Genomic DNA, 22,363 nt, shown 5'->3' with positions numbered 1-22,363 from the left:
CTCGTCATAATGCTTGCGATCTCGTGTGCTTGCTGCCTGAATTGTCGTGGTGGATCTGGTCGTAATTGTCTGCTTCCATGTCTGGGCTCTCCATCAGGATGGAAATGTCGACAATAAACCACTCCCTGTTCACCCATTAAGACAAATGTCTTCTATGGCAAACACTGACAATTCGAATTGCCACAGCAAAAATAGAGTTTTTTCTTCTTTCTGATCTGAGGAAAATGCCATTTTACAAAGCGAAACTTATTATTTGTACATTAACGCTTTTGAAAACAAGATCTTGTTGATATAAAACGGCCAATGTATAGTATTACATACATACATTGGATCACATATTGAATAACTTTTTGCATACTTAATTTGTATAGAATGATAATTTAAGTCAACCTTTTTAATGGAGATTTCTCAATGCTCACTGATACCAACACAAATATGACTTGATATTGCTTAAAATGATTATACCGACGATGATTTCACTAGAATATAAATTGTGTTTGTTTTTTTGGGAGGTTTTCGAGAGTTTCAGTGTTTACAGCGGTAGATTCGTCGATGCATTCCCAATAAAATATATCAGTTATATCTTTAATTGTTTAAACTGTTTCGAATGTGTTGAGTGTTTAATGAGCAACAGTCTTATACTTGCGGGAAGAGTATAAGAAGTTGGACTATTTTTCATATAAATGCAAATGCACCAAAATGTATGCCACAACATGACAAATGCCCCAAGAGTGCCTTTGAGACAGATGGTCGCTGGTTCCATATGTTGTGATTTATGATAAAATAAGATCCTACGTGGACAAAAGGGCCACATACCCAATGACGTTGATGCTATATTAATTAGTATTCGGTTATGTTAGTCAATGTCTGTACACTGACCGTAACATCCAAATAGTAAATACTGAGTTAGGTCTAGTATGATGAATTTCATTGATCTCATGCAATACACGAAATATACAGTTCAACTTAATACGTGTAAGTTTGTTTCAGACTCATATTTACGACACCGAAGCATTGTTAAATTAGTATCTTTATCAAAATAAGTAAATTACGTAAAACTCATTTTTATCTCTCAGCATAGCATAATAATTTTAATCCTCATAGTATTTGTATAATCATCAGTACAATAATCGTATTCATTTCTAGTTTCAAGTCCATACCTGTCATGTCATCGTCCTATGACAATGTATATAATGCTATGAGGAACATGCATGTGTTTTAACGGAACATAAATCAGTGTCAATAAGATTGTGGAAAAAAACACATCTAGCAGGCTTTCCAGCAGCTTCTGACAATAGATTAAAGCTTCTTGTTGGGCTAAAATAATGGTGTTTAAGACTGCTGTTTCAGGAACCATTCACCTCTAAACTATTGAGACAAAATCAGATTTTAATTGGAAAACATATTGTTTAAGAAAACTTGATGGGCTTGAGTGAATAAAATAATAAAAGCAATACCATTTGGTGTTTTATTAATATCTTGAACATAATGAGGCTATACTATAATGACCGACAAACAGAAAAAATGCACATGTATATTGAATATGGGTGATACATATATATATATATATTCCCAGCTATAAAAATGATCAATCTAGCAATATTTAAATATGAATACGGCACTAAAGCTGTACCAAACAACATTATCAAGCTTAGTAAGTCTATCATTCAACAATGTATGGGAGGGGTCAATTCTAGTATAGTGGGTATGTGTGTATTATGTATATAGCACTAACACAGTGAACGCTAAGCAAATCTGCAACAAGCATTCTTTAAAAGTGAACACATTTAAACACATCACAGCAAATGCTACTATAGAAAGATCACTATGTCTGATACATGAAATGTCCCAATATTACATGTATTCAAAGTCACTGTAACACTGACTCTAATAAACATTTAATAATATATAACCATTTTGGAACTGTGGATTATTCAAAAGTATTGTAAAACAATTTAACAACTAACTAACCTTAAAGAAACAATTTTATTAACACAGCCACAAAACTTTCTTGTATAATAGCACCATTAGTAGATAGTACAAAACCTTAATGATTTTAGGTAGATATAACTGTATGGAAAGCAACAAATCACCAGTCTAACATACTTCTTCACAACTTTCATACCCTTGTTCCAAGAAAAAGGGAAATTCACCTCATTTAAAGAGACTCATTCATTGTTTGTAAAATACAAAATAAAGAGTGGCAAATCATAAGGAGTGTTAAAACTAAGATACTGACGGATGGAACGCTTGAACAGAAGTTGATATATGCTCAAATATTGCCTTAAAGTCCACAATTGTTGGTTGATTGACATTATCACATGATGCTAGCAATATTTTCAATAAAGGTTTAAATTTCCTTAAAGCTTAGTATAAGTCATTGTGTTCTAGTGGTTAAGCTATTGTTTTTTTCTACCTTTTTCTTGACTGTACTGGTTTAGTTTCACTCCCCACTTAAACCAGGTTGTTTTTTATACTTGAATCGTTTTTTTCTGATACATCACCAGGAAAATTATTTGACAAAACATGAGAGAGTTCCTCGAATTGGCAACCCCTACCTAACATGCCTTAGATATAGGAGTAAAGATTAAAAAAAAGCACAATCACATCAGTGTAAATTTGCTATAAAACTCTAGATGTGTTAAAATTAGTTTTAGATTATTCAACATACATTCAAAACTAATTATGAAATGAAGCTATTCTGACATTCAAATTCTATACATGTACACAACATTAGAGATTGTCAATAACATGGTATGATAATTTCTTAAAGACAGTGAAGTCACAAAATAAACGTCTTATTTACTCCTGCTTAGAATAAACTCAGTATCTTGCATTTACTTTGATAAAGAAAAGTAAAATTAAAAATGATCAAAATCATACAATCATATAACTAACATGCCATATTAAACATATGTAATCAACACATTCACATGTTGGAAGCCAAGCACAGTGTGCATAAATAATCTACTTGCTGCATTTAGCAAACATTATCTATATGCTGCATGTTGTAAATACTTCATGTCTTAAAATAAACACAATGTCAGTTTCACCATCAATCAAGCTTGCCTTCACAAGTTCACACTTAATAGTTAACAGTACAGCCTTATGGATATGGTTCAATGATAAATGCTTAGAAGAGCATTGTGAATCAAGTATGACTAGATACGTTTCTCGAATGTTCGTGTAAAATCTGTAACAAATTAAAGGTAAAACTAACAAGAACATAACAAGTAAATATTGCAAAAATAAACATTTACAATAACTGGTAAAACAATCCAGAAAGTAGAAGAGTCTAAGAGATCAATTAATCTAAGAAATAATGTAGTTAAAAGAAGAACCTAAAAAACATTTATCCATTCATTTTTATATATATATCATTCATACACAAGTATGATAAAATGGCATTTTCATCACTCCGTTTCTCCATATATAATCAGTAATGTATAACTTCTGTTACTGAAAATTGAAATTACAATCTGACAGGAGAGAGCACTAAAACAGAAGAGTTTATGTACATCAACAACTTCACCACAATGGTTCAAATGTAAATATCATTAAACATTGTACTGTTATCATGAACTATAGACTTACATTCACATATACAAATTCTAGTATTCTCACAATTTACGGAAGAAAATTAAATTTGATACATGGACTTGCCATTATTTCTAGGATTAACCTTTTGAGTTCACATTGTGCACATAAATCATGATTAAAATCTATCAGGATGTAACTGTTTCATGAGAGTTGAAGGCATTTTATAACATGATTGGGCCAATATTATCATTTCAATTTATGTACCACTTATGAAAACTTGCCAAGCAAGAATTACATGAAACAAATCCACGGTGAATATCTAACCTGAATATTTCAATACAAAATCCCAAAGACACCAGCTGCATTGCTAAACTTGAGCTTAACTTCTGTCTGGCATAAACTGGACTTGATGAGATACAAAATGAGTAATATTCCAAGTGAAGCATGTCAACTAGTGCATTATGATTTTCACAACATAAACATTCAGAAAACTATCAATCAACATATGCAAGCAAAAAATGCAGAAGCATTGAAATACATTTTATTTAAAGCACAAAGATGATGGCTTGCACGCTTGTAGCAGTGTGAAAACTTTGAGACAAAATATCAGATTTTTTCAAAATGAATAAGCACTTATAGATCAAAAGAAGTTATTCCAGCAATAAGATTTCTAGCAAGGCTTCCACTTCTTTATGAAGCCTCAATAATGTTAATACTTGATCAATAAATGCAAACATATGTAAACTTTATTCATTTAAACTAGAATGTTAGAAGGTATAAATTTGAAACTTTTCTTTGAAATGTTTCTCTTGAATTACATATAGTGTAACTATCACTCTAATCTGTATATGCAGTTTAAGCTTTGAGTACATTTACAAGTAAACAATTTATACTATTACTGTACAGTAAATGACTGATGAATAAGCAGAAAACACAAACATAGTCCAGAAAAAACAACTATCTTATGTTTACTAGCTTTGAATAAGCTTCAATTTAACAAATTCAGTTTTATGAACTTAACCATCAGTTAGAAAACCAAAATTACTGCAACATTATTTGAAACCAGCTTTTCTGGAGTCAAAATTTAAATTATTGATATTAAAAGAGAACATAATTGTGCAATGTTTTCTACATTTCAACAAGCTGTTTTTACTTTAGCATTTGTGTTATTGCAATCTTCATTCATATTCTGGAAAGAATTTCAAGAATTGCACAAGGCGTTTTGGAAGTGGCAGCTGTCTCAGTCTGTCAGGTCCATACTGCTGCAAAATGCGCACCCTGCAGCGATACTGCAGACTCATAGAACTCGGCAGTTTGTAGATCTGTACATGGTCCAGGGTGTCCTCCATATCATTGAGGATGATGGCCATGCGACTCCCGCAGTGTGAGAACAGGGGCATGTAGTTGACGGGGCAGAGGTGAAGCCCACAGGTAAAGCGATGATAGCGGATACAGTGGATTGTGTCAGCTGTATCAGCATTGAACACAAATATACTGATGTCGCATGGATTGGTCCTCCTTGATTTCCGCTCCCTGCAATGACAGCCCTCCGTGATGGTTACTGCAAATATCAGGTGGCCCTCTCTTGAATAAAAGATGTCCTTTAGTTCATTGTTTTGACTAGGTCTTTGATCATCCAGCCTTGGATTTGTGACTAGAACTTCCCAGCTTTTGACTCGAACAATACTCAGGCTGTTATCACTTCCGACTTGGAAGCTTGTCGCTGCAAAGTGTGTCCAATTAAATCTGGGATCAAAGGCGAACGCTGTGTCTAGATATGGCAGCGAGTATTCCCCAAGCAGATTCTTGGTTTTGAGATCATACAGCTGAAACTCATACCCATTCACAACACCTGTTTGTAGACTAGGCAGTTTAATAAGGCAGACAGAGCAGTCTGGGCTAATCTTTCCCCTTAGATCTTCATTAATGAAACCCACATTTTGCACACCAAACACTCCAAGAAATTTGTCAGATGACAAATCCACAATCCCAAACTGGGTGGTCATATTGCGAATAAGATGGAGTACAACAGTATTTTGCTGAACACAAAGCACACTTTTGACTTGAAAGTTTTGAATGCAAGACATCTGTGCTGGAACAACCTTGTACTCAAAATGTTCTGCCATCTTAGTAAACTTATGCCTACGTCTGAAGCGAAATATGCGGTGTGATTTTGGGATGTTGATGATGTTTTGCTGGCTTGTGCAAAATGCAGGACTACAGTCCTTGAACACGACGTTGTTGCAGCACATCACGGTCAAACCAAACCCTGCAGCCTCTAACAAGAAAACAAAGGTGCTTTAAAACCTATATTAACCTCCAAAAGTTTGTCAATATGTTAATTGAAAAGTTTGCTTCAACATCTGTATGCAATCACAGTTTTGAGGTCAAGTACATATACGTTTACTTATGCATATATATATATATATATATATTATATATATATATATATATATATGAAAGAATGAAAGTGCAACATTTTATTACAAATTTACAACCGTAGTATGATGTTGAACAAGAATTTACTTAATATCCACAAAAAATTGTATATACCTCCATGTCCAAGTTTCCACTGTTCCAGGGAGCATTGGTGAAGCAGCGACCAGGCCCGCGCCATCTGAGCCTGTCTGTTCATGTTGCTCACCACCGATGATGGACCCATCAATCCGAAACATGGGGAACCTGGCTTGCTTTCCTCTGCCCCCATATTGGATGTTAGTTGGGTTTGATACTGATGATGCTTAAGGCCTTTGATAAATCATCTTCTTTCTACAACCACAAGGGCTGATACCTGAAAGGCAAAAAGGTTTTCCATTCTTTACAGAACCTCTAAAAGAAATCTGAAATTTATACTTTTTCCATCATGCCTTGGAACTCTACATGTCAAATCCATAATTGATTAAATTATTAATATTATAAGACAACAAAATGCTAAAACATATCCATTATAATTCAAAGTAAATAACATGTTTGTATATATATTATTTAGGTAACATGATTTAGGAACTCCACAAACCCTGAAAGTGCACTGTATAGTTTACTTATTACCAATGGGGTCCACTGTTTTTTTTTAAATCCTGCCTTTGCTTCAAATATAGCACAGAGATAAAAACTGTATGAGATTTAAAGGGTTTCAGGTAAATTACTTATGCCCTTAAAGGGACTTGCTCATATGTTTCTGCACCAAATTTCTTTCCCCCAGAAATGCATCTGAAAACACTTATATTATTACTATTTTACTATTTTTTAATACCAAAATTGTGCAGAAAAAAATATTCAAACTTTAAAAGTATTAAAAAATATTCTGAATTTTGTGGAGAGCAATCCCACGTCGGTACAGTTAAGGAATAATAAGAAAAGTGACAAGAAAAGCAAAACCACACACCCACAAGGACTCATACACAAGTATAAGGATAACTTAACCTTTCAGCCTTTTGTTGAAAAGTGTTACTAACACTATACAAAATTGTGGCAAATTTCTCTATGAAAAAGAACAGACTTTTTATTTTTAAATCTTTTATCAGATCAAACTTCAACTATTGTCCTATCATTTGGCATTTTTGAAGTACCCCAGTAAGAAAAACTCTGAAAATTAGAAAAACTTCAAAACAAAGCCCTTCGAACAGTCTAGAGGAGGTTGCAGATTTTATAGCCCAGCAATTATAGCCCAGCAATACCCCAGAAGCTTAAAAAGTATATGCACTACTAGAGAGTCATCATATTAATTAATATAGTATTATGAACAGTGTTAAAATGATGCTGAAGTTTTGGACACTCACATATACCATGGTATAAATCACTTGTTGGTATCTTTAATTATTTTTTTATTTATTCAGTGCTCTTCTCATGCAATCGGGAGCTAGAAAAATTGGCCCCTTAACAAATCGGCCTACTACCAAATCGGCCCCTAAGATGTTTCGGCCCTGTCATTTCGTCCCCTTAATTAAATTGACTCGAGATGTTTCGGCCCCCATTAATTTTATTTTAATTTTTATTTTGAATATTAAGAAAAAAATCTCATTTGACAAATTTTATTTCAAAAGAAGTTGTAAATAAGATCTATAAATGCACAAATAGACAAATATTCATGAAATACATTGATAAAAAAATCATTTAAGTCTTAATTTAAAGCTGCACTCACAAATTGAACATTTGACAACTTTTTTTTTTTGTCTTGGACCGAGCCAATTTTTGCAAAAGTCCATGGAAACCAGTTATATTAGACTGCTGACAAAAATTTAGATTGCAGATTTTTATATAAAAGTTCAAAAATTGATGTTTTATGCATCTTTCTTAAACCGTTAGTAACAGTTTAAGCCATAAAACATTAATTTTTGAACGGAAATATGAAAATCTGCGATCTGATCTTTTGTCAGCAATCTAATATCATTGGTTTGCAGATATTTACGCAAAAATTTGCTCTTTCCAAGACAAAAAATAAAAAAGTTGTAAAAATGATTCATCTGTGAGAGTGCAGCTTTAAACCCTTATTTTTATTATAAAATGTTAAAATATGTAAGAATGTATTTTGTCACTGTGAAATTTTAATTGATCAATAAAGACTTCAAGGAAAATTTGAACAATGCATTCTTTGTCAGGCAAACTGTTGGTGTTGTGGGTGTGAAAAAGACATTCAAAGGCGTGTGAATGAATAATTGTCTTTAATTTGTTAATGTTCTTTACAGTTGATTAAAGAAGATTTTCCATATGCCTTTACATTACAATTTTCGATATGCCTTTACGTTTCAACCATCAATTTATTATGTACTTATTTGAGGTATACTATTGCTCTCAATTAGTGATGAAACGATAATCGAGTACAATCGATTAATGGTCGCTGACAATGCTTTGTCGGCGGCAATCGATAGTTGTTGTCCAAAATCGATGTTGCTAATGTTACTGCCGGCAACTACGTATTTTTTGTTGAGGTAAAAGTCGAGTTAATGTCAATACTTGTTTCCGGTAAATTCTCGTAGAAGTCATTTTAACATGGGTGGTCACTCTCTTACACAAATGCGGTGAATGTAAACACTTTTGCTTTAAAACTTATAAACTCTCCCAAAATTACAAATTGATTTTATTTGTTTATATATATTTCATAAAACCTTCTTCAATAACCTGTTTCTATGGTGTAGTGGGTCCGGTCTTACCTGCAAATACCGTTGATCCCGGGTCGATGCATTCTTTTTTTAAAACCTTTTTTGGTATCGTTTGTTATTAACTAATTTACTTTTTTTGTGAAAGTTTTATGAAATAAAGATTTTCTAATGAAATGTTCAATCTAACAGTTTATTGAATGTTAAGCTGGTTCACAAATATTTAATATGTTTTTACATGGATAACATGCTAAGATAACTTACTTGATGCGGTGTGCATCATTTTGCAATTAATGTGCAATTATTATGCATGTGTTGTGTTGTGTTGTTTTTTCGTTAAGTTATTAAAGACAGAAAAGGTTATGGAAATTTACTTTCTGTTGCAAATCACACTTACTGATTCCAGGTTTAACCATTTAAATGATCATGATGATAATATGTATAAAGAATGTATTGCTTACTGATATTATGAATTTTCAATTATTGTCCGGTAGTAAATCAAAATGCTTGGTCCGATTTGATTCGATTATCGATAGCAAATGGAGTCCGATTTTCAAACACTACTCTCAATATTGTTATAAAAAAATACCCTTATTTCAATATTTGTAGTGCATTTAATACATATTAAAGTTTGACACTGTGCCTAGAATTAAAAAAAACAAACCTAGTTTAATTAAAAGAAGTAGGTACCCTTTTAATTTTAAATATAATAATGCATACATAATAATGGCGGCGTTTAGTTGCTGTGTACTTTTTGTCATTTTTATGGTGACCTGAGTGTAGACAAATAAAGAGACACCTGTATGGAATATGACAATTCGCAATAAGTCTCGAAAAGAAATAACATCTTATAACCAACAGATTTAATTTTTTCATTAATTATTATCCATCTTAAAAGGCATCTCCAGAGAAGATTACTTCAGAGCAAGGAATGAGTTAACTAAGGAGATTTTGAGAAATGTTGGAGCCATCTACGGCGGGCGAGGTGCTTCATACAGTTTTAGACAGTGGTCTTGATATTAAACACATATCATTATACATCTTGTAAATATTAGCAACATGCTTATGTATATTATTTAAAGATTTTTTAAAGTTTAAAGATTTATTTTTTTAACTTGATTTACTTTTATAAAAAAAATCTCATGAATAAATGTCTATGTTCAGATGTATGTATGTGTTCATGTATAAAGATATTTTCCTCTTTTTTTTTATCAATACCTTTTTATGCATATATATATAGCTTTATGTGAATGATTGAAATTTTATGTTTTTTTCTTATATTTAGAAATAAAAAAGAACAATAAAAATAAGGGCCAAAACGTCTCTGTAATCAGGGGCCGAAACGTCTACCGGATGGGGCAGATTTCGTAAGGGGCCGAAAAGGCAACTGTTTTAACTAGGGGCCGATTTGGTATGGGGCCGATTTGTCTGGTAGACATGCAATCAGTCCATCAACTAGTGAAGTCATCCAAACAATGATTGTTGATCAATTTTATTTCATTAAAAAAGAACTAAATAATCAATATTAATAATACAAAAATCAAATAAAATCGAACCACTGTGTCTGACACTGGCAGCGCCCACATGGGTTTCTCTCTATTTTTACCCTATATTCAATTGACAATAGATTTTATGTAAAGTGTTGAAAATCGACAGAAACCCCTGTGGTAGCGCCTAATAGGCTATATTAGAGAGCAATGAAAAAATGACCGATTTAAGGTGATACATGATTCATCCAATTATGCAATTTTAAAAGAATTAAAATTTAATTGAAAAATGACGGAGAAATGAAATAAGGCAATGATACCTCGTCTATTTTGTTGTTATTCTGTCACATGACGATTGTTTACAAATACTGTTTTCCCACCAACTGTCAATCATCCAGTTCCTGTCAGCTGGAAAAAAATCTAAGAAGTGAATTCTTTAAGCAGTTATGATTGGATAAGATCTATACTGATAATAATCGAAAAAAAAATATAAACAGTACTGACAGTACGATATTTTTTTAAATAAACGCCGAGATGCTAGCAATTAAGATTTTAATTTTTTCAACAAACGCGAAAGTTTTTTTACAGTTCTAATTTATGACATTTGATAGTGCTAAAACCCGGGCTCCGGTTAACTCTTTGCTGTACTGCCGCTGTTCCAAATGTTAAAATATTGTACATTCGGAACTCCTACGCCGTTTTTATCGAAAAATCGTTAAAGAAATTGTTTTCGATAAAAATGGCCGATGAGTTCCGAATAAATATTGTATTATTTTCATTTCGATATACAGTTATATCAATATAACTCGGTAAAATCAAATAATGTAGTTAACATAAGTTGTTAATAAAATATTAATACTCATATATAAATAAAATATTGGGTTGCCCGCCTTTAAAGTCGTAATCGATTTATTATCATTATTATTATTATTATTATTATTATTATTATTATTATTATTATTATTATTATTATTAATATTAATATCATCATCATCATCATCATCATCATCATCATCATCAACATCAACATCATCATCATCATCATCATCATCATCATCATTATTATTTTTATTATTATTATTATTATTATTATTATTATTAAAGCTTCAAAAGCATATAGTTGTGGCTAATTGACTGTACTTGTTGTTTTAGAGTTTAAGAGGTCTTCCCACGACTTTTGACATTATTGCTTGACACAGCCGTGTGTGATAAGTGGGGAAGTTTTTAATGTTGTTTGGGAACGCTTTTACTTGGGTGAGGGCGTTTTGACTATAAGATGTTATAACCTGGGGGTGTTTTGACCTACAACCGTCCCTGCACGACTCGGAGTGTTGTTGGGTTTTTTGGTTTAAAAATATTTTATTTTCAAAGAACATACATAAAAATTATGTAATAGTATCCAGTTTTTTTTTAATGCGAAAGGGAAGCGATCATTACTTTGACCAGAACCTTTGTTGCGGGCGGAACGACCATGAGATCGCTCAAGGCCGCGGTGACACATGAAGATAGACCAATCGGTTTTACATACCATAATGAAAATGATACTTATGTACGTTCTATCAGAAGAGTGACTTCAAGATCGATCTTGGAGCAGCCTTGCTTGGGCTCAGTTTGTTGTAAAATTCTGGACCAGTAAGTCTATATACGATATACGACTTGTTGGTTCGGTGTTCGGAAGTACATGTACAGACAAACTGCAGGCTGTTAATATAAATCCATTTAGCCTGAATAATTTTCTGGTATTGGTCCAAGTAAAAATTGAAAATTTGAAATTTAAAGACAGCATAATATTTTTTTATCTTAGAATAAAAAAAGCTTGTATTTTATAAACTCTTTCGTCTGAAACTAATGACAATAGGTAACATTTAACTCTTTTTAGTAAGTCAACGCTGTAAATAACATAGCTTAACATAACATAACATAACCTATAACATAACATTTCTTCATCATTAAATGACATAACATTCATAGCCAAAATGCAAAACACATGAAATAAATCATATGAAACAAATCATCGTGAAGAGCAAAGACATAGTCAACAGAGAACAATGCAACTGTTGTCACGTGTGTCTGTCATCGTGTTTTAAGAGGCCGCTACTGTTTGTCTCTGGTCAGGCTCTTTTTTCCTGAAAATGGGAAGGGGCTGTAATGTTGTGAGCATAGAACATCCGCCACTATATTCAAATCAGTAACCGCCCGGCTATGGCCCCAATGTGGAACATTTAGCGATATTAGAGAGGTGTATGCTTCATATTATTGAGGTAGTCACATGTTATACACTGGTAGACTAAATGAAGTAATTTAATACCACAACCAAGAGAGGTTGAGAACCAATCCTTCAGCAGTTTAAGTACAAAGAAAACTTGTAATTAGGTACTGTAGTGACTTACTGACTTGATAAAATATGACCAGATAACTTAACTTAGTAACACCTTAACATTTCAACATAAACTAGCATTACAGTAGCCAGAAAATGAAAGTTAGTCGGTAACGGTTACGTCCCTTGTTTCTATAATCGATTGTTCAAATTTCACTATCGATTGTCGCCGACGTAGGCCTTTCCGATCAATGCACTTCAAATATTGAAATAAGGGTATTTTTTATAACAATATTGAGAGCAATAGTATACCTCAAATAAGTACCATCATCTAACTCCCAGGTTATACGCATTATCGGTACAAGAATGGGGGCTACGTGACCGGAAGCCGAACTTGTCTTAATTACAGAATTACAGAAATGAAACGATAAATTTGCTGCTGAGCTTTCAAAGATGTCAGCGCCCTGTTGTATAATACCATAAGAATTTTGTTCACAAAAACATTATTCTTATAAATAAGCAAATAAAAAAGGTACGTCAGTCAAATAAGATGCTTAAAATGCTTTGCGAGACTACCGTTAATATAAACCCACTGATTTTGAGCATCTGGCACCTGCTGATAGACGAAAAAGTCGAAACGTCCCAAAGCCAAAATCAGTGGTGGTTTGTTTTCACAGGAATTTAACTCATTGTGCTGTCTGAAATGTTATATAAAAATCAAAATCATCATATGATCAATAACTGACAAAAGCAATGAACTTAAACTGAAACTCGGTCACTTATACAACCATTAAACTTTAAGAAAGGACCTTCACTACGTAGTCCACCTAAATGGCCGTCATCGAACCTTTTGACTATTTTTTTTACTATGGCAGACACGTGACATCCACCATCCCAGCAGAAGGTCCTTGCATAGAGAATCTTTGCCGCCACAATTTTTAAATTATCTCTGTTATAAATTCAAATACCTTGGAAAAATGTTAATGCCTACTATTAAACACATATAGCCTGTGTGTATCATCTATCTATCTATCTATCTTTGAATACTGCCGAACCCCTCTTTCGAGTATTACTGGCAGGTGCGCGTCGGACTGTTAGTAAAGTGAAAGAAAGAAATAAAAGATAACATTGTGAGACATGGAATAGAAAAACAAAATCCAGTCATGGTTAAAACATGTTAGTCGTGAGAACATTTTTAAAAAGTAAAATATGATAGTACGTAAAACTAATATTGTAAGCTTGACACTGCCTGTTTTAACCTATCAAGTTCTGTTGCTGGCAGAGTTGCTACATTGACGGGCAGGCTATTCCAAAGAACTATGCTATGGGGGTAAAAGGACCACTTGTGATAATCGGATTGGACTTGGATTTGCTGAAAGCTATGGGGATGAACGTGCCGGCTAAGTCTGACAGGCTTCTGGATATAGGGTGGAAGGTTATCTATCGGTGTACTAAGACTTCCGTTGCTTACTGTTAAATAGAAGTTCATTTAAATGTATAATTTTTAATACATATATGTTGAGGATTTAATTATCTTTCAAATTATGTGGCCATAAAAAGTATATCTATAGTATATGTCCGACACTAGTCTAAAATAATAGACGTGTTATACGGGATTCTTCCAATCCCTAACGTCTAAATGGGAATGTGCAAAAAACGGGGGTGTTTTAAAAAATATTGAAATTGTTTTAAGTGAAGTATTTTATGGTTGAAATTGATCATAAAGAGTTATATTCATATTTTACCATGTAAGTGAAATGTTATTTTGCACTAAACAAGCATTTAGTGCATTAAAACAAGTTGTTTACCTTTCCAATAAAACGAAAGCTGACTGACACAGACAACAATTATGCGAAGGGGAACAACTCGATACAATCGTAATAGCTCGGCCTCCTCCGACAAAGCTTCGAGATAGACCTCGTTATACAATCGTAACAACTCGGCTATGGCCGAAATGTTCCGAGCGATTTAAAACTGTGCCCTAAAGCCTTGCAGGTGCCCTTCATGTATATATCGTTATGTTTTGACAGAATGAAATGAAAATAAGCCGTCAAACTCATAATTATAAGTTGGATATTTATTTTTTTGTGTACGGAACTAATATAAAATAACATTATCTGGTAATATTTCTTGTTTTTATGATATTTTATAGACGCTATATGCTTTAACCCGGAATCCTGATCGGAACAACTACCCACTTTTGATACTAAACAATTTGTACGTGAAGGATTTGCCATATCAAAAATCTAAAAAAAATCCGTCAACGTACAATTATTTGGACTAGTCCGACACCTGACCTATTTGTTGACATAGATGTCGGCCATTTTGTTTTGTGACGTATGTACGATCAATCGGTGTATATGACATTTTCAGTAGATAACAATACCAAACATGGAGGTAACGTGACCGCAAATATGCACATTGTTAAGAAGCACCTGTCAGTGACATCATCAGCTATATAAATAGATGAAATCGGGAAAATCCGATCTGGGTTTTGCGAGATTCTAGCAATAGCAATGGCTTACATTTAGAAAGTTGAATTAGAATAAAGAAAAAAAATGTAATTACGTATATGTTTTAATTTCTGGGGAATTCTTACGCGTAGAAACGACATGGTCTTCAAATGTTTGTAGCTGTCAGTTCTCTCGAATGAATATAAATAATCCAAAGTGCAGGTACCCGTTCACGTGATCGTTATTCGGCATGTTTCGGATTACATCGATAGACGGTATACACCGATAGATGATACATTGAGTATATTTATGTTATTATGCCAAAAACATGTTCAGATATTATAAACCACTTACATGTGTCGATTGTTTATGAAGTTTCCCGATATCTGTAAATCTGGGACAAATCTGACAGGTTGTGTACATGTATAAAAGGGTATTCGTGACCAAGAATATATTTATGTGAAAATAACAACTCTACAGTAATGACAAATTCAATCCAGTTTAGATCACTGTATATATTGAACAATTTTGTTATTATTATTTTCAACATTGATGCACAATATTACTCTTTTGCCCGGTGTTAAATGGTAGCGTTACAGTGTTAAATGGTAGCGTTACAGGAATACATAAAAATGTCAAAATAATAGAAAAAAGTATCCCTGAGGCCACACCAAATTGATATTTCGTTCCGCGGATTTACCGCTCCTATTTTTTTGAAAATGTAAAAAAAATATTTTTATTTTTTTTGTGCGCCCGCACCTCCATTTTGATCGCCAAGCAGAGTTTTCGTGTTTTTGTAAAGGGAAGTTACCGATGCGTAGTGTTTTTATACTGTATATCGATCGGTTTAGCATGGGTTCAATAAATTCAATCAAAATGGCCGCTTCCGGTATAAACAATGTGGCTCGAAGTTTGGAAATTAAATCTTATTTTTGACAATAAATGTGTTTTGAGCATGCTTGAAGTCATTGTTGATCGTCTCATGCACTAAAGGATCATTATTTAAAGCAATCATTATGCAATAAAGCATATGTATCTGAGACTGGTAGCGATTATATTGCGTAATTAGTGAGTCGTTTTGAATGAAAATCGGAATGATCAACTTAGTACCATTTTATTCAAGTCATAATACAAGGGACCAACATCATACCTTGTTACGACGATGCTGAAGATGTCACAGGTCAACTTAACTGGAACATGAGTCATTGTTTGGTCCAAATTGATGTATCAAGCTCATTTTTGATCAAATTCTGACAAAGCAACAGTTTTTAACAAATATCTTTTCACAAATAGCGATATAAACACTGGTCTGGATATACCTCAACATAAGTAAGCCTAAATTTATCACCTTATATTTTGTTTTTATTTGCAACATAATCCGGGATTGTAATGCACTTGTCAATTGTAACCACTACCCCGCCCACCCCTCGCCCTTGTTCCAGGGGTATACCAGGGACAGCAGAGGCATATTGAAAATAGTCGGGAATGGGCCTCATATAGGTATTCGGGGTTGCGGGGCCATTTGGCAGGGATTTTACCAGCAGTGTGTCCCTGCAGGTCGGGTATTTTACCCGGGTTTTGAGAGACCGGAAGTCAAAGTCCCCGCTATTCTGGACTTAGGAGGGGGGGGGGGGGGCATATACAATTGGCTGGTGCATAAAAACATCTAAATAACCAAAATAAGTACTCTGAAAAATACCCTTGTTCTTTTTGTTTTAATAAGCACATGTCATTGCATTTCCTGTGATAATAAAAACAAAATTTAGTCTATGTTATATGGAGTCTGATGTTTGATGATGCCAGTGTGTAAGTGATCATTTTTTACAAATCCAAAATCAATCCTAAGTTATGTCTAAATACAGTTGCATATTATGTTAAACTGATTCAGGTAGATTTATATAAGTTGTTTCAAACTTTACTAAAAGCAGGGTTATTTATTATTATGAATGATCGTCATATTAAAGTACGTTTTAATTATATCAGAAATTAGATTTATCCATATAATGTTTGTACTAAACACGGATGAATAAATAGTATGTTTTCCGACATTTTCCCAATGTCCATTAGAGGTTCAGTTCAAGATGGTATTAAAATGGCTTTAAGGGCAATTATTTTGAACAATCTTTCTTATTTATATTGAATAAAAGGAAAAATATATTTTTCGCTCTTCGCTCGCTTCAGTTTTTATGAAAACTGACAAAATTTTATTTTTATTTTTTCTTCGCTCGCTCGCTCCAATTTTTTTTGGCAAAAATCTCAGGAACTAAACATTAATTTGGTGTGGCCTGATCACTCATTATTGTAGCTACACTACGGACATGCCTAAAATCCAGAAGCAAAATTGATCCTTGTTGTCTTAAAGTAATCTTAACATACTGTGCATTTTGATAAGCTTTATTTATTACCTTTACAATGATAAACAACACTTGTTGTCTTTGGTAAAACAAACAGTTATCAAGTCAATAATGAACCCACTCAGTGGTATTCTTCAGTGCGAAATGTGAGTCCCAAACAACTAAATGGGTGAAAGTTTTCTTTATTTTCAACCTTTACAGAGGTGTTTTTTTTCCAAATCTTAAAAATCGGACTAAATCTTAGAGATAATCTTCTTAAAAAAGATACTTCATTTTTGTGAAATTACCCAAATATTTTAATCAATAACTTAATGACATACAGCAAATGAGTGGAAAAATTGTTAACAAAGAAAACTGTCTGCAGAAGTTAAACGAAGAAGATTCTACTGGTTGATGGTACATTTCCGAACAGGGCACAAATCCTGAACACCAGCTAAAACACGCGTTTGGTTACCATGATCGATTATTCGATGATCTAGATCAATACAAAGGCTTGCCTTCGTCACACTTGCGAAGTTTCATCTTGTTTTGTTGAGTATTTTCCTAAAAAAATGCCATTCAATGGCCCGATTGTTCAGAACATGGTTAAAGTTAACAACGTTATTAACATCATCGTTGTTAACTTTAAAATCAATATTGCTTAATAAGTTTCACAGATACACTTATGATTTGCAGTATTCCTAAGAAGAGTTAAGACAAATGTTTCAGCTGTACTTGTTTTATTTAAATATACGAGAACATCAGCAAATATTTCACCTTTAAAAGTTAACAACAATGTTGTTAATCCCGTTGTTAACTTAAACAAAGTTCTGAACAATCGGGCCAATGTTTATACGCTTAAGGATCAAAATGTAGCACACGGGGGAATGACGTCAGAGGGCGCACGCGCATCTTTAGGTTTTGCAGTTATGTTGACCTACATTCAAGATATTTATAAACAGAAATCACGCTTTACATTTGAATTTCATGTTTTGAAAAACATTGGAAACAATAAATAACTTTGCAGCTAAGTGATTATTTAATATACCATACTTAATGATTATAATTGTATGACCATGTATTTTCGCTTTTCAAGTGTTCGGTATTTGTGCCCTCAATAGCATAAATTTAAGGGTGATTTACTGTCTATAAAATGAACGATTTTCAACATAAAATTGAAGAGATCGTGAATCTGTACTTTGACAGATGTTGTCACATTAACCAAAGATGTTTCATACGCAATTTTAACTTACTACAACAAAACTCTCCAAGATAATTGTGAAAAACCTCAAAAAGTGTTCGGATTTGTGACGTCAACCAGTATCCAATATTGAATACTGGTTGACGTCACAAATCTGAACACTTTTTATTGAATATAATATACTGAAAAGCTTGACAGCCTACAAAAAAATAAATGGGGTTGGCAGGATTTAAAATGGTCGGGTGGCTTCAAAACATCTTTTGTTATGAAACAGTATTCCATTATGTTGATGCGATATCTATTCCATCATAAGTCTATTTAACATAATTTTAGTTTTTTAATTTCTTGCCAAAAAGTGAGAGGTATCCCCAGATAAAAGTTTTGTGGAATTTTACTAACCTGCTGGAGCGTTGAGGTGACATAAAGTTTTTTAGACTGATTTTAAACATTTATTGACCTTTGACTGTGTAGCTTTTATTTGCAGATCTCCAAGTGAAGGACAATGTCTTTGCCAATTCTGACACGAACATACACAAGATGTCGGGCATCAAGAATGCTTGTTCGTCTGTACAGCCAGAGACAGAGAGAAGAGAGAACTAAAGCTCTACTAGACAAGATCATCCGTATTGATCATGCAGGAGAGTTTGGTGCTAAGAGAATCTACCAGGGTCAGCTTGCTGTACTCCGAGATACTCCTACCGGGCCAATCATACAGGTACATTCAATCATGGTTAATGGGCCAATCAACCAGGTACATTTGTTATCTTGGTTAGCTACTAAGCTGATCATACTTAACAGGTATATTCAATTGTGGTTACCTTCTCAATGATACAGGTACAGGTATATTTAATCGTGTTTAAAGTTTTTAGCTCACTTGAGCACAAAGTCAAGTCCTTAGCATTAGCTATTGTCTGCCGTTGTCCATCCATAGCCTGTTGTCAATATTTTCCTTCAAACAACTTCTCCTAAATCACTATCATAATGACAATTTCAGCCCAAATCACAGGAATGTTTCTTGGGTGGTCCTCTTCCAGATTCCTTCAATAAAAGTTGTTATATGCAGAACTCTTGTTGCATTTTGGAAACTGAAAGGAAAAACTCTTTGTATCTTCTTCTCAAAAACATTCTCATTCATCAGAGGTTCGATCGTGATAAATCTAAATTTGCAAATATTCTCTTCAGAAACTATTGGTCTGATTTCAAAATAATTCCAAAGAAATGTTCCTAAGCTGACCCTATGTCAAATTCTCTATCAATAGATTTTGTTTCTTGTACATTTAAGGAATGAATTGCGGGGTTGATGTCATTATGGGGGTATGAACGCAATTGGGCTGGTCAAAGTCCTTCGGACTCCACGCTTACTTTGACCAGCCCAATTGCGTTCATACCCCCATAATGACATCAACCCCGCAATTCATCACATATATTTACACCGAAAGGTCCTTATTTCATTCAGGAATTGTTAAAACAATTCCCTTCTGTAAATAGAACGACCTGACTGTAACCGGAAACATTTTTTCAAATGACGTCACAATAACGCGGGAAAAGATCAACCACTTGAAATCTCTTTTAAACGTAAAATTTAAACACTTTTGGCAACAATACATTTAAAATATAATCATTTAACACTTTCTTAAATGTTGATTTATATTTTACGGGACCTACTGACACAATACAAACAATAACAAGATCAATACTTTTCATGTCTATTGTTATGCGATGAATTGCGATCCGAACATATCCGAAGATGTTGCGTTCATCGATTGCCGAAAGGCAGTTCATTTAAGGAATGGAAGTTGAGGTGTAAATATATAAAATATAAATGGTTAATGTTAGGAATAATCGTAAGATATTCGTTCCTTAAATTTCAAAATGTCTGATAAGAGTGAAAAAGTTGGTTAGTGAACCATATACCGGTATTTGTTTGTTGTATATTTGAATGTTAGTTTGATACTAATATTTATTGTGCTTAAAATGAGTTGAATGAATTCAATATAATATATTGGCAAGATTTTAATGTAATGAAATGATCTTTTGAATGAAATTACTTAAACAATTATTTCAAATGATTTTATGATTTGACCCGAGAGTGAAGAGGATGTTTGTATTGTATTCTAAAAGTATTTTACAGAAAATATTTGTCTTGCATATTTCAGTGCAAAACTCAGTTTAGGAATACCTTAAAGGCTTTAACAATCATATACTTCATTTCTTAATATATGATTGTGTGCCTTTAAGGTGTTCCTAAACTGTGTTCAAAAACACCTTACATGAAGTTTAACAGTATCTGAAAGTCAAAATAATTAATGTTTTTTATCCACTACCAGGAGATGCAGGAGGAGGAGGAGAAGCACCTGGCTGAGTTTGAGCGCCTAATGAAGTCCCACCGCGCCCGCCCAACTGTCCTGATGCCTCTCTGGGACATCGCTGGATTCGCCCTTGGTAAATATGCACTGGCTTATAAAATTCAACTACATGAACTTTGAAATGGAAGTTTTTCCTTTAATAAATTATTCTTAATTCCTGTCCATGAAATAATTTTACCCTCTGAGTATTGTACAAGGCTACAGTAATATTTTGTATTATTATTTGTTGAGTCATTCTTGCAATTTGGTTGAGAACCTTCCATTTTACCCCCGACTCATTCTCAGGAGCAGGAAGTGCCCTGCTTGGGAAGGAGGGGGCCATGGCCTGCACTGTAGCGGTGGAGTCTGTCATTGGTCAACATTATAATGAGTAGGTTTACATATATCTAGTATAATTTGTTCAATTACATGTTTTCTTTGTCTCCCTTGCCATATCTAGTGCATGATTACATTGATAACTTAATAAGAAGATGAATGCAAAGTAAACATTTGCAAGCATTAATCAGATTGTTAAATTCAAGGCATAAACTTAACTTGTCATTTGGTACCACACCGATCAGCGAATTTTTTTTTAATATTACTGCTGTTTATACCTAAACTTTGTTGATTAGTTAGTATGGAATATTAATTATTTCATTATAAAATTTGGTCCGTCAATCATATTTCATCTAATTAAGAACACACCATGTTTCTTCAGCCAAATCAGAGAATTGATGGAGGATGACCCTGAGAAGCACAAACAACTTCTGGAGGTGGGTGAAACTGTTTGGTCTTAATAGTTTTAGAAGCATTGCTCGGCATCTGTTATATAAGAAATGTTTGAAACTATTCTTTATAAGACATGGCAGTTATGAAGTTCTTGTAATGAATATGTTTCTTTGTCTTCAGACCCTGAAGGAGTTTCGAGATGATGAGCTGCACCACCATGATACGGGACTTGAACACGATGCTGAAAAGGTGGGTACACTTCAAGCAATACAAACAACTGTTTTTGAAGGAGCTGTAAAAGAAATAAAAGTCTTATTAAAATCAAGTGCTTGTTGTCTGTATGAATTTTACATTGTGTTAATATTTTTTACATTTATGCTTTTATGCTTTTATGCTTCTGTACCAAAACATATATCTTTGAAAAGTATGTCAAAGTTGACACATTTACACGCGAACACAACTGGCATGGCTAATGATCAGAAAATATTGCTCATAATTTGTGTTCATTTTATTAATACAAATCCTTTGCTTTTAAACTTAAGACCGTAAAGAACACAGATTTTTATTTCAAATGCTTGACTCAATTTTTCAGGCTCCATTCTACAAAGCTCTGACAGAGGTGATCAAAGTTGGATGCAAGGGAGCCATTTGGGTTTCGGAGAAAGTTTAGATGTTTAAAATGTATTGTTACTTTTCTTTTTTAAATTATAAAATAAAACAATTGAGTCGAAGCTCTGTTTTTTTGTTCCAAAATACAGATACAGTGACATCCAAAGTTCCATGGACGAAGTTGGAAGTACAATGAAAAAGTTCAATATTTTTACACTAGATTGTATACGATTATGTATTTGCCCCTTTCCCA

The 22,363-nt window shown here is 33.4% G+C and overlaps 2 protein-coding genes across 4 annotated transcripts; one reads left to right on the top strand and one right to left on the bottom strand.

The window, feature by feature from the left end:
• Window positions 1-1,454: 1,454 nt before the first annotated feature.
• On the bottom strand, window positions 1,455-12,861 carry LOC128211286 (uncharacterized). 3 transcript variants are annotated; one of them, XM_052915910.1, is made up of 4 exons: window positions 12,753-12,861; window positions 10,444-12,249; window positions 6,094-6,331; window positions 1,455-5,818 (listed from the first exon to the last, which is right to left on the bottom strand). In XM_052915910.1, the coding sequence occupies exons 3-4, from the start codon at window positions 6,245-6,247 to the stop codon at window positions 4,719-4,721; spliced, it is 1,254 nt and encodes a 417-aa protein (XP_052771870.1). In that variant the 5' UTR covers window positions 6,248-6,331; window positions 10,444-12,249; window positions 12,753-12,861; the 3' UTR covers window positions 1,455-4,718. The 3 variants fall into 3 exon arrangements, with proteins under 3 accessions (XP_052771870.1, XP_052771882.1, XP_052771892.1); XM_052915922.1 differs by having other exon boundaries at window positions 10,444-10,531; window positions 12,753-12,838; XM_052915932.1 differs by lacking the exon at window positions 12,753-12,861 and having other exon boundaries at window positions 10,444-10,531; window positions 12,188-12,255.
• Window positions 12,832-22,232, top strand: LOC128211291 (5-demethoxyubiquinone hydroxylase, mitochondrial-like). The gene is made up of 7 exons (XM_052915944.1): window positions 12,832-12,972; window positions 18,912-19,142; window positions 20,755-20,869; window positions 21,079-21,163; window positions 21,491-21,545; window positions 21,682-21,750; window positions 22,094-22,232. Exons 2-7 carry the CDS (start codon window positions 18,930-18,932, stop codon window positions 22,169-22,171), a joined length of 615 nt encoding a protein of 204 aa, XP_052771904.1. The 5' UTR covers window positions 12,832-12,972; window positions 18,912-18,929; the 3' UTR covers window positions 22,172-22,232.
• Window positions 22,233-22,363: the final 131 nt, after the last annotated feature.

Source organism: Mya arenaria, chromosome 2, assembly GCF_026914265.1.
Source record: "Mya arenaria isolate MELC-2E11 chromosome 2, ASM2691426v1".
NCBI classification, from domain to species: domain Eukaryota; kingdom Metazoa; phylum Mollusca; class Bivalvia; order Myida; family Myidae; genus Mya; species Mya arenaria.
This window is presented reverse-complemented; position numbering and strand designations above follow the sequence as displayed.

Excerpts from the sequence above, each read along its gene's own strand:
- LOC128211286 (XM_052915910.1), bottom strand. The coding sequence starts at position 6,247 with ATGGGGGCAGAGGAAAGCAAGCCAGGTTCCCCATGTTTCGGATTGATG. Across the intron at positions 5,819-6,093 it reads GTGGAAACTTGGACATGGAG|AGGCTGCAGGGTTTGGTTTG; the intron begins GTATATACAATT and ends TTTTCTTGTTAG.
- LOC128211291 (XM_052915944.1), top strand. The coding sequence starts at position 18,930 with ATGTCTTTGCCAATTCTGACACGAACATACACAAGATGTCGGGCATCA. Across the intron at positions 20,870-21,078 it reads CATCGCTGGATTCGCCCTTG|GAGCAGGAAGTGCCCTGCTT; the intron begins GTAAATATGCAC and ends ACTCATTCTCAG. Across the intron at positions 21,164-21,490 it reads ATTGGTCAACATTATAATGA|CCAAATCAGAGAATTGATGG; the intron begins GTAGGTTTACAT and ends ATGTTTCTTCAG.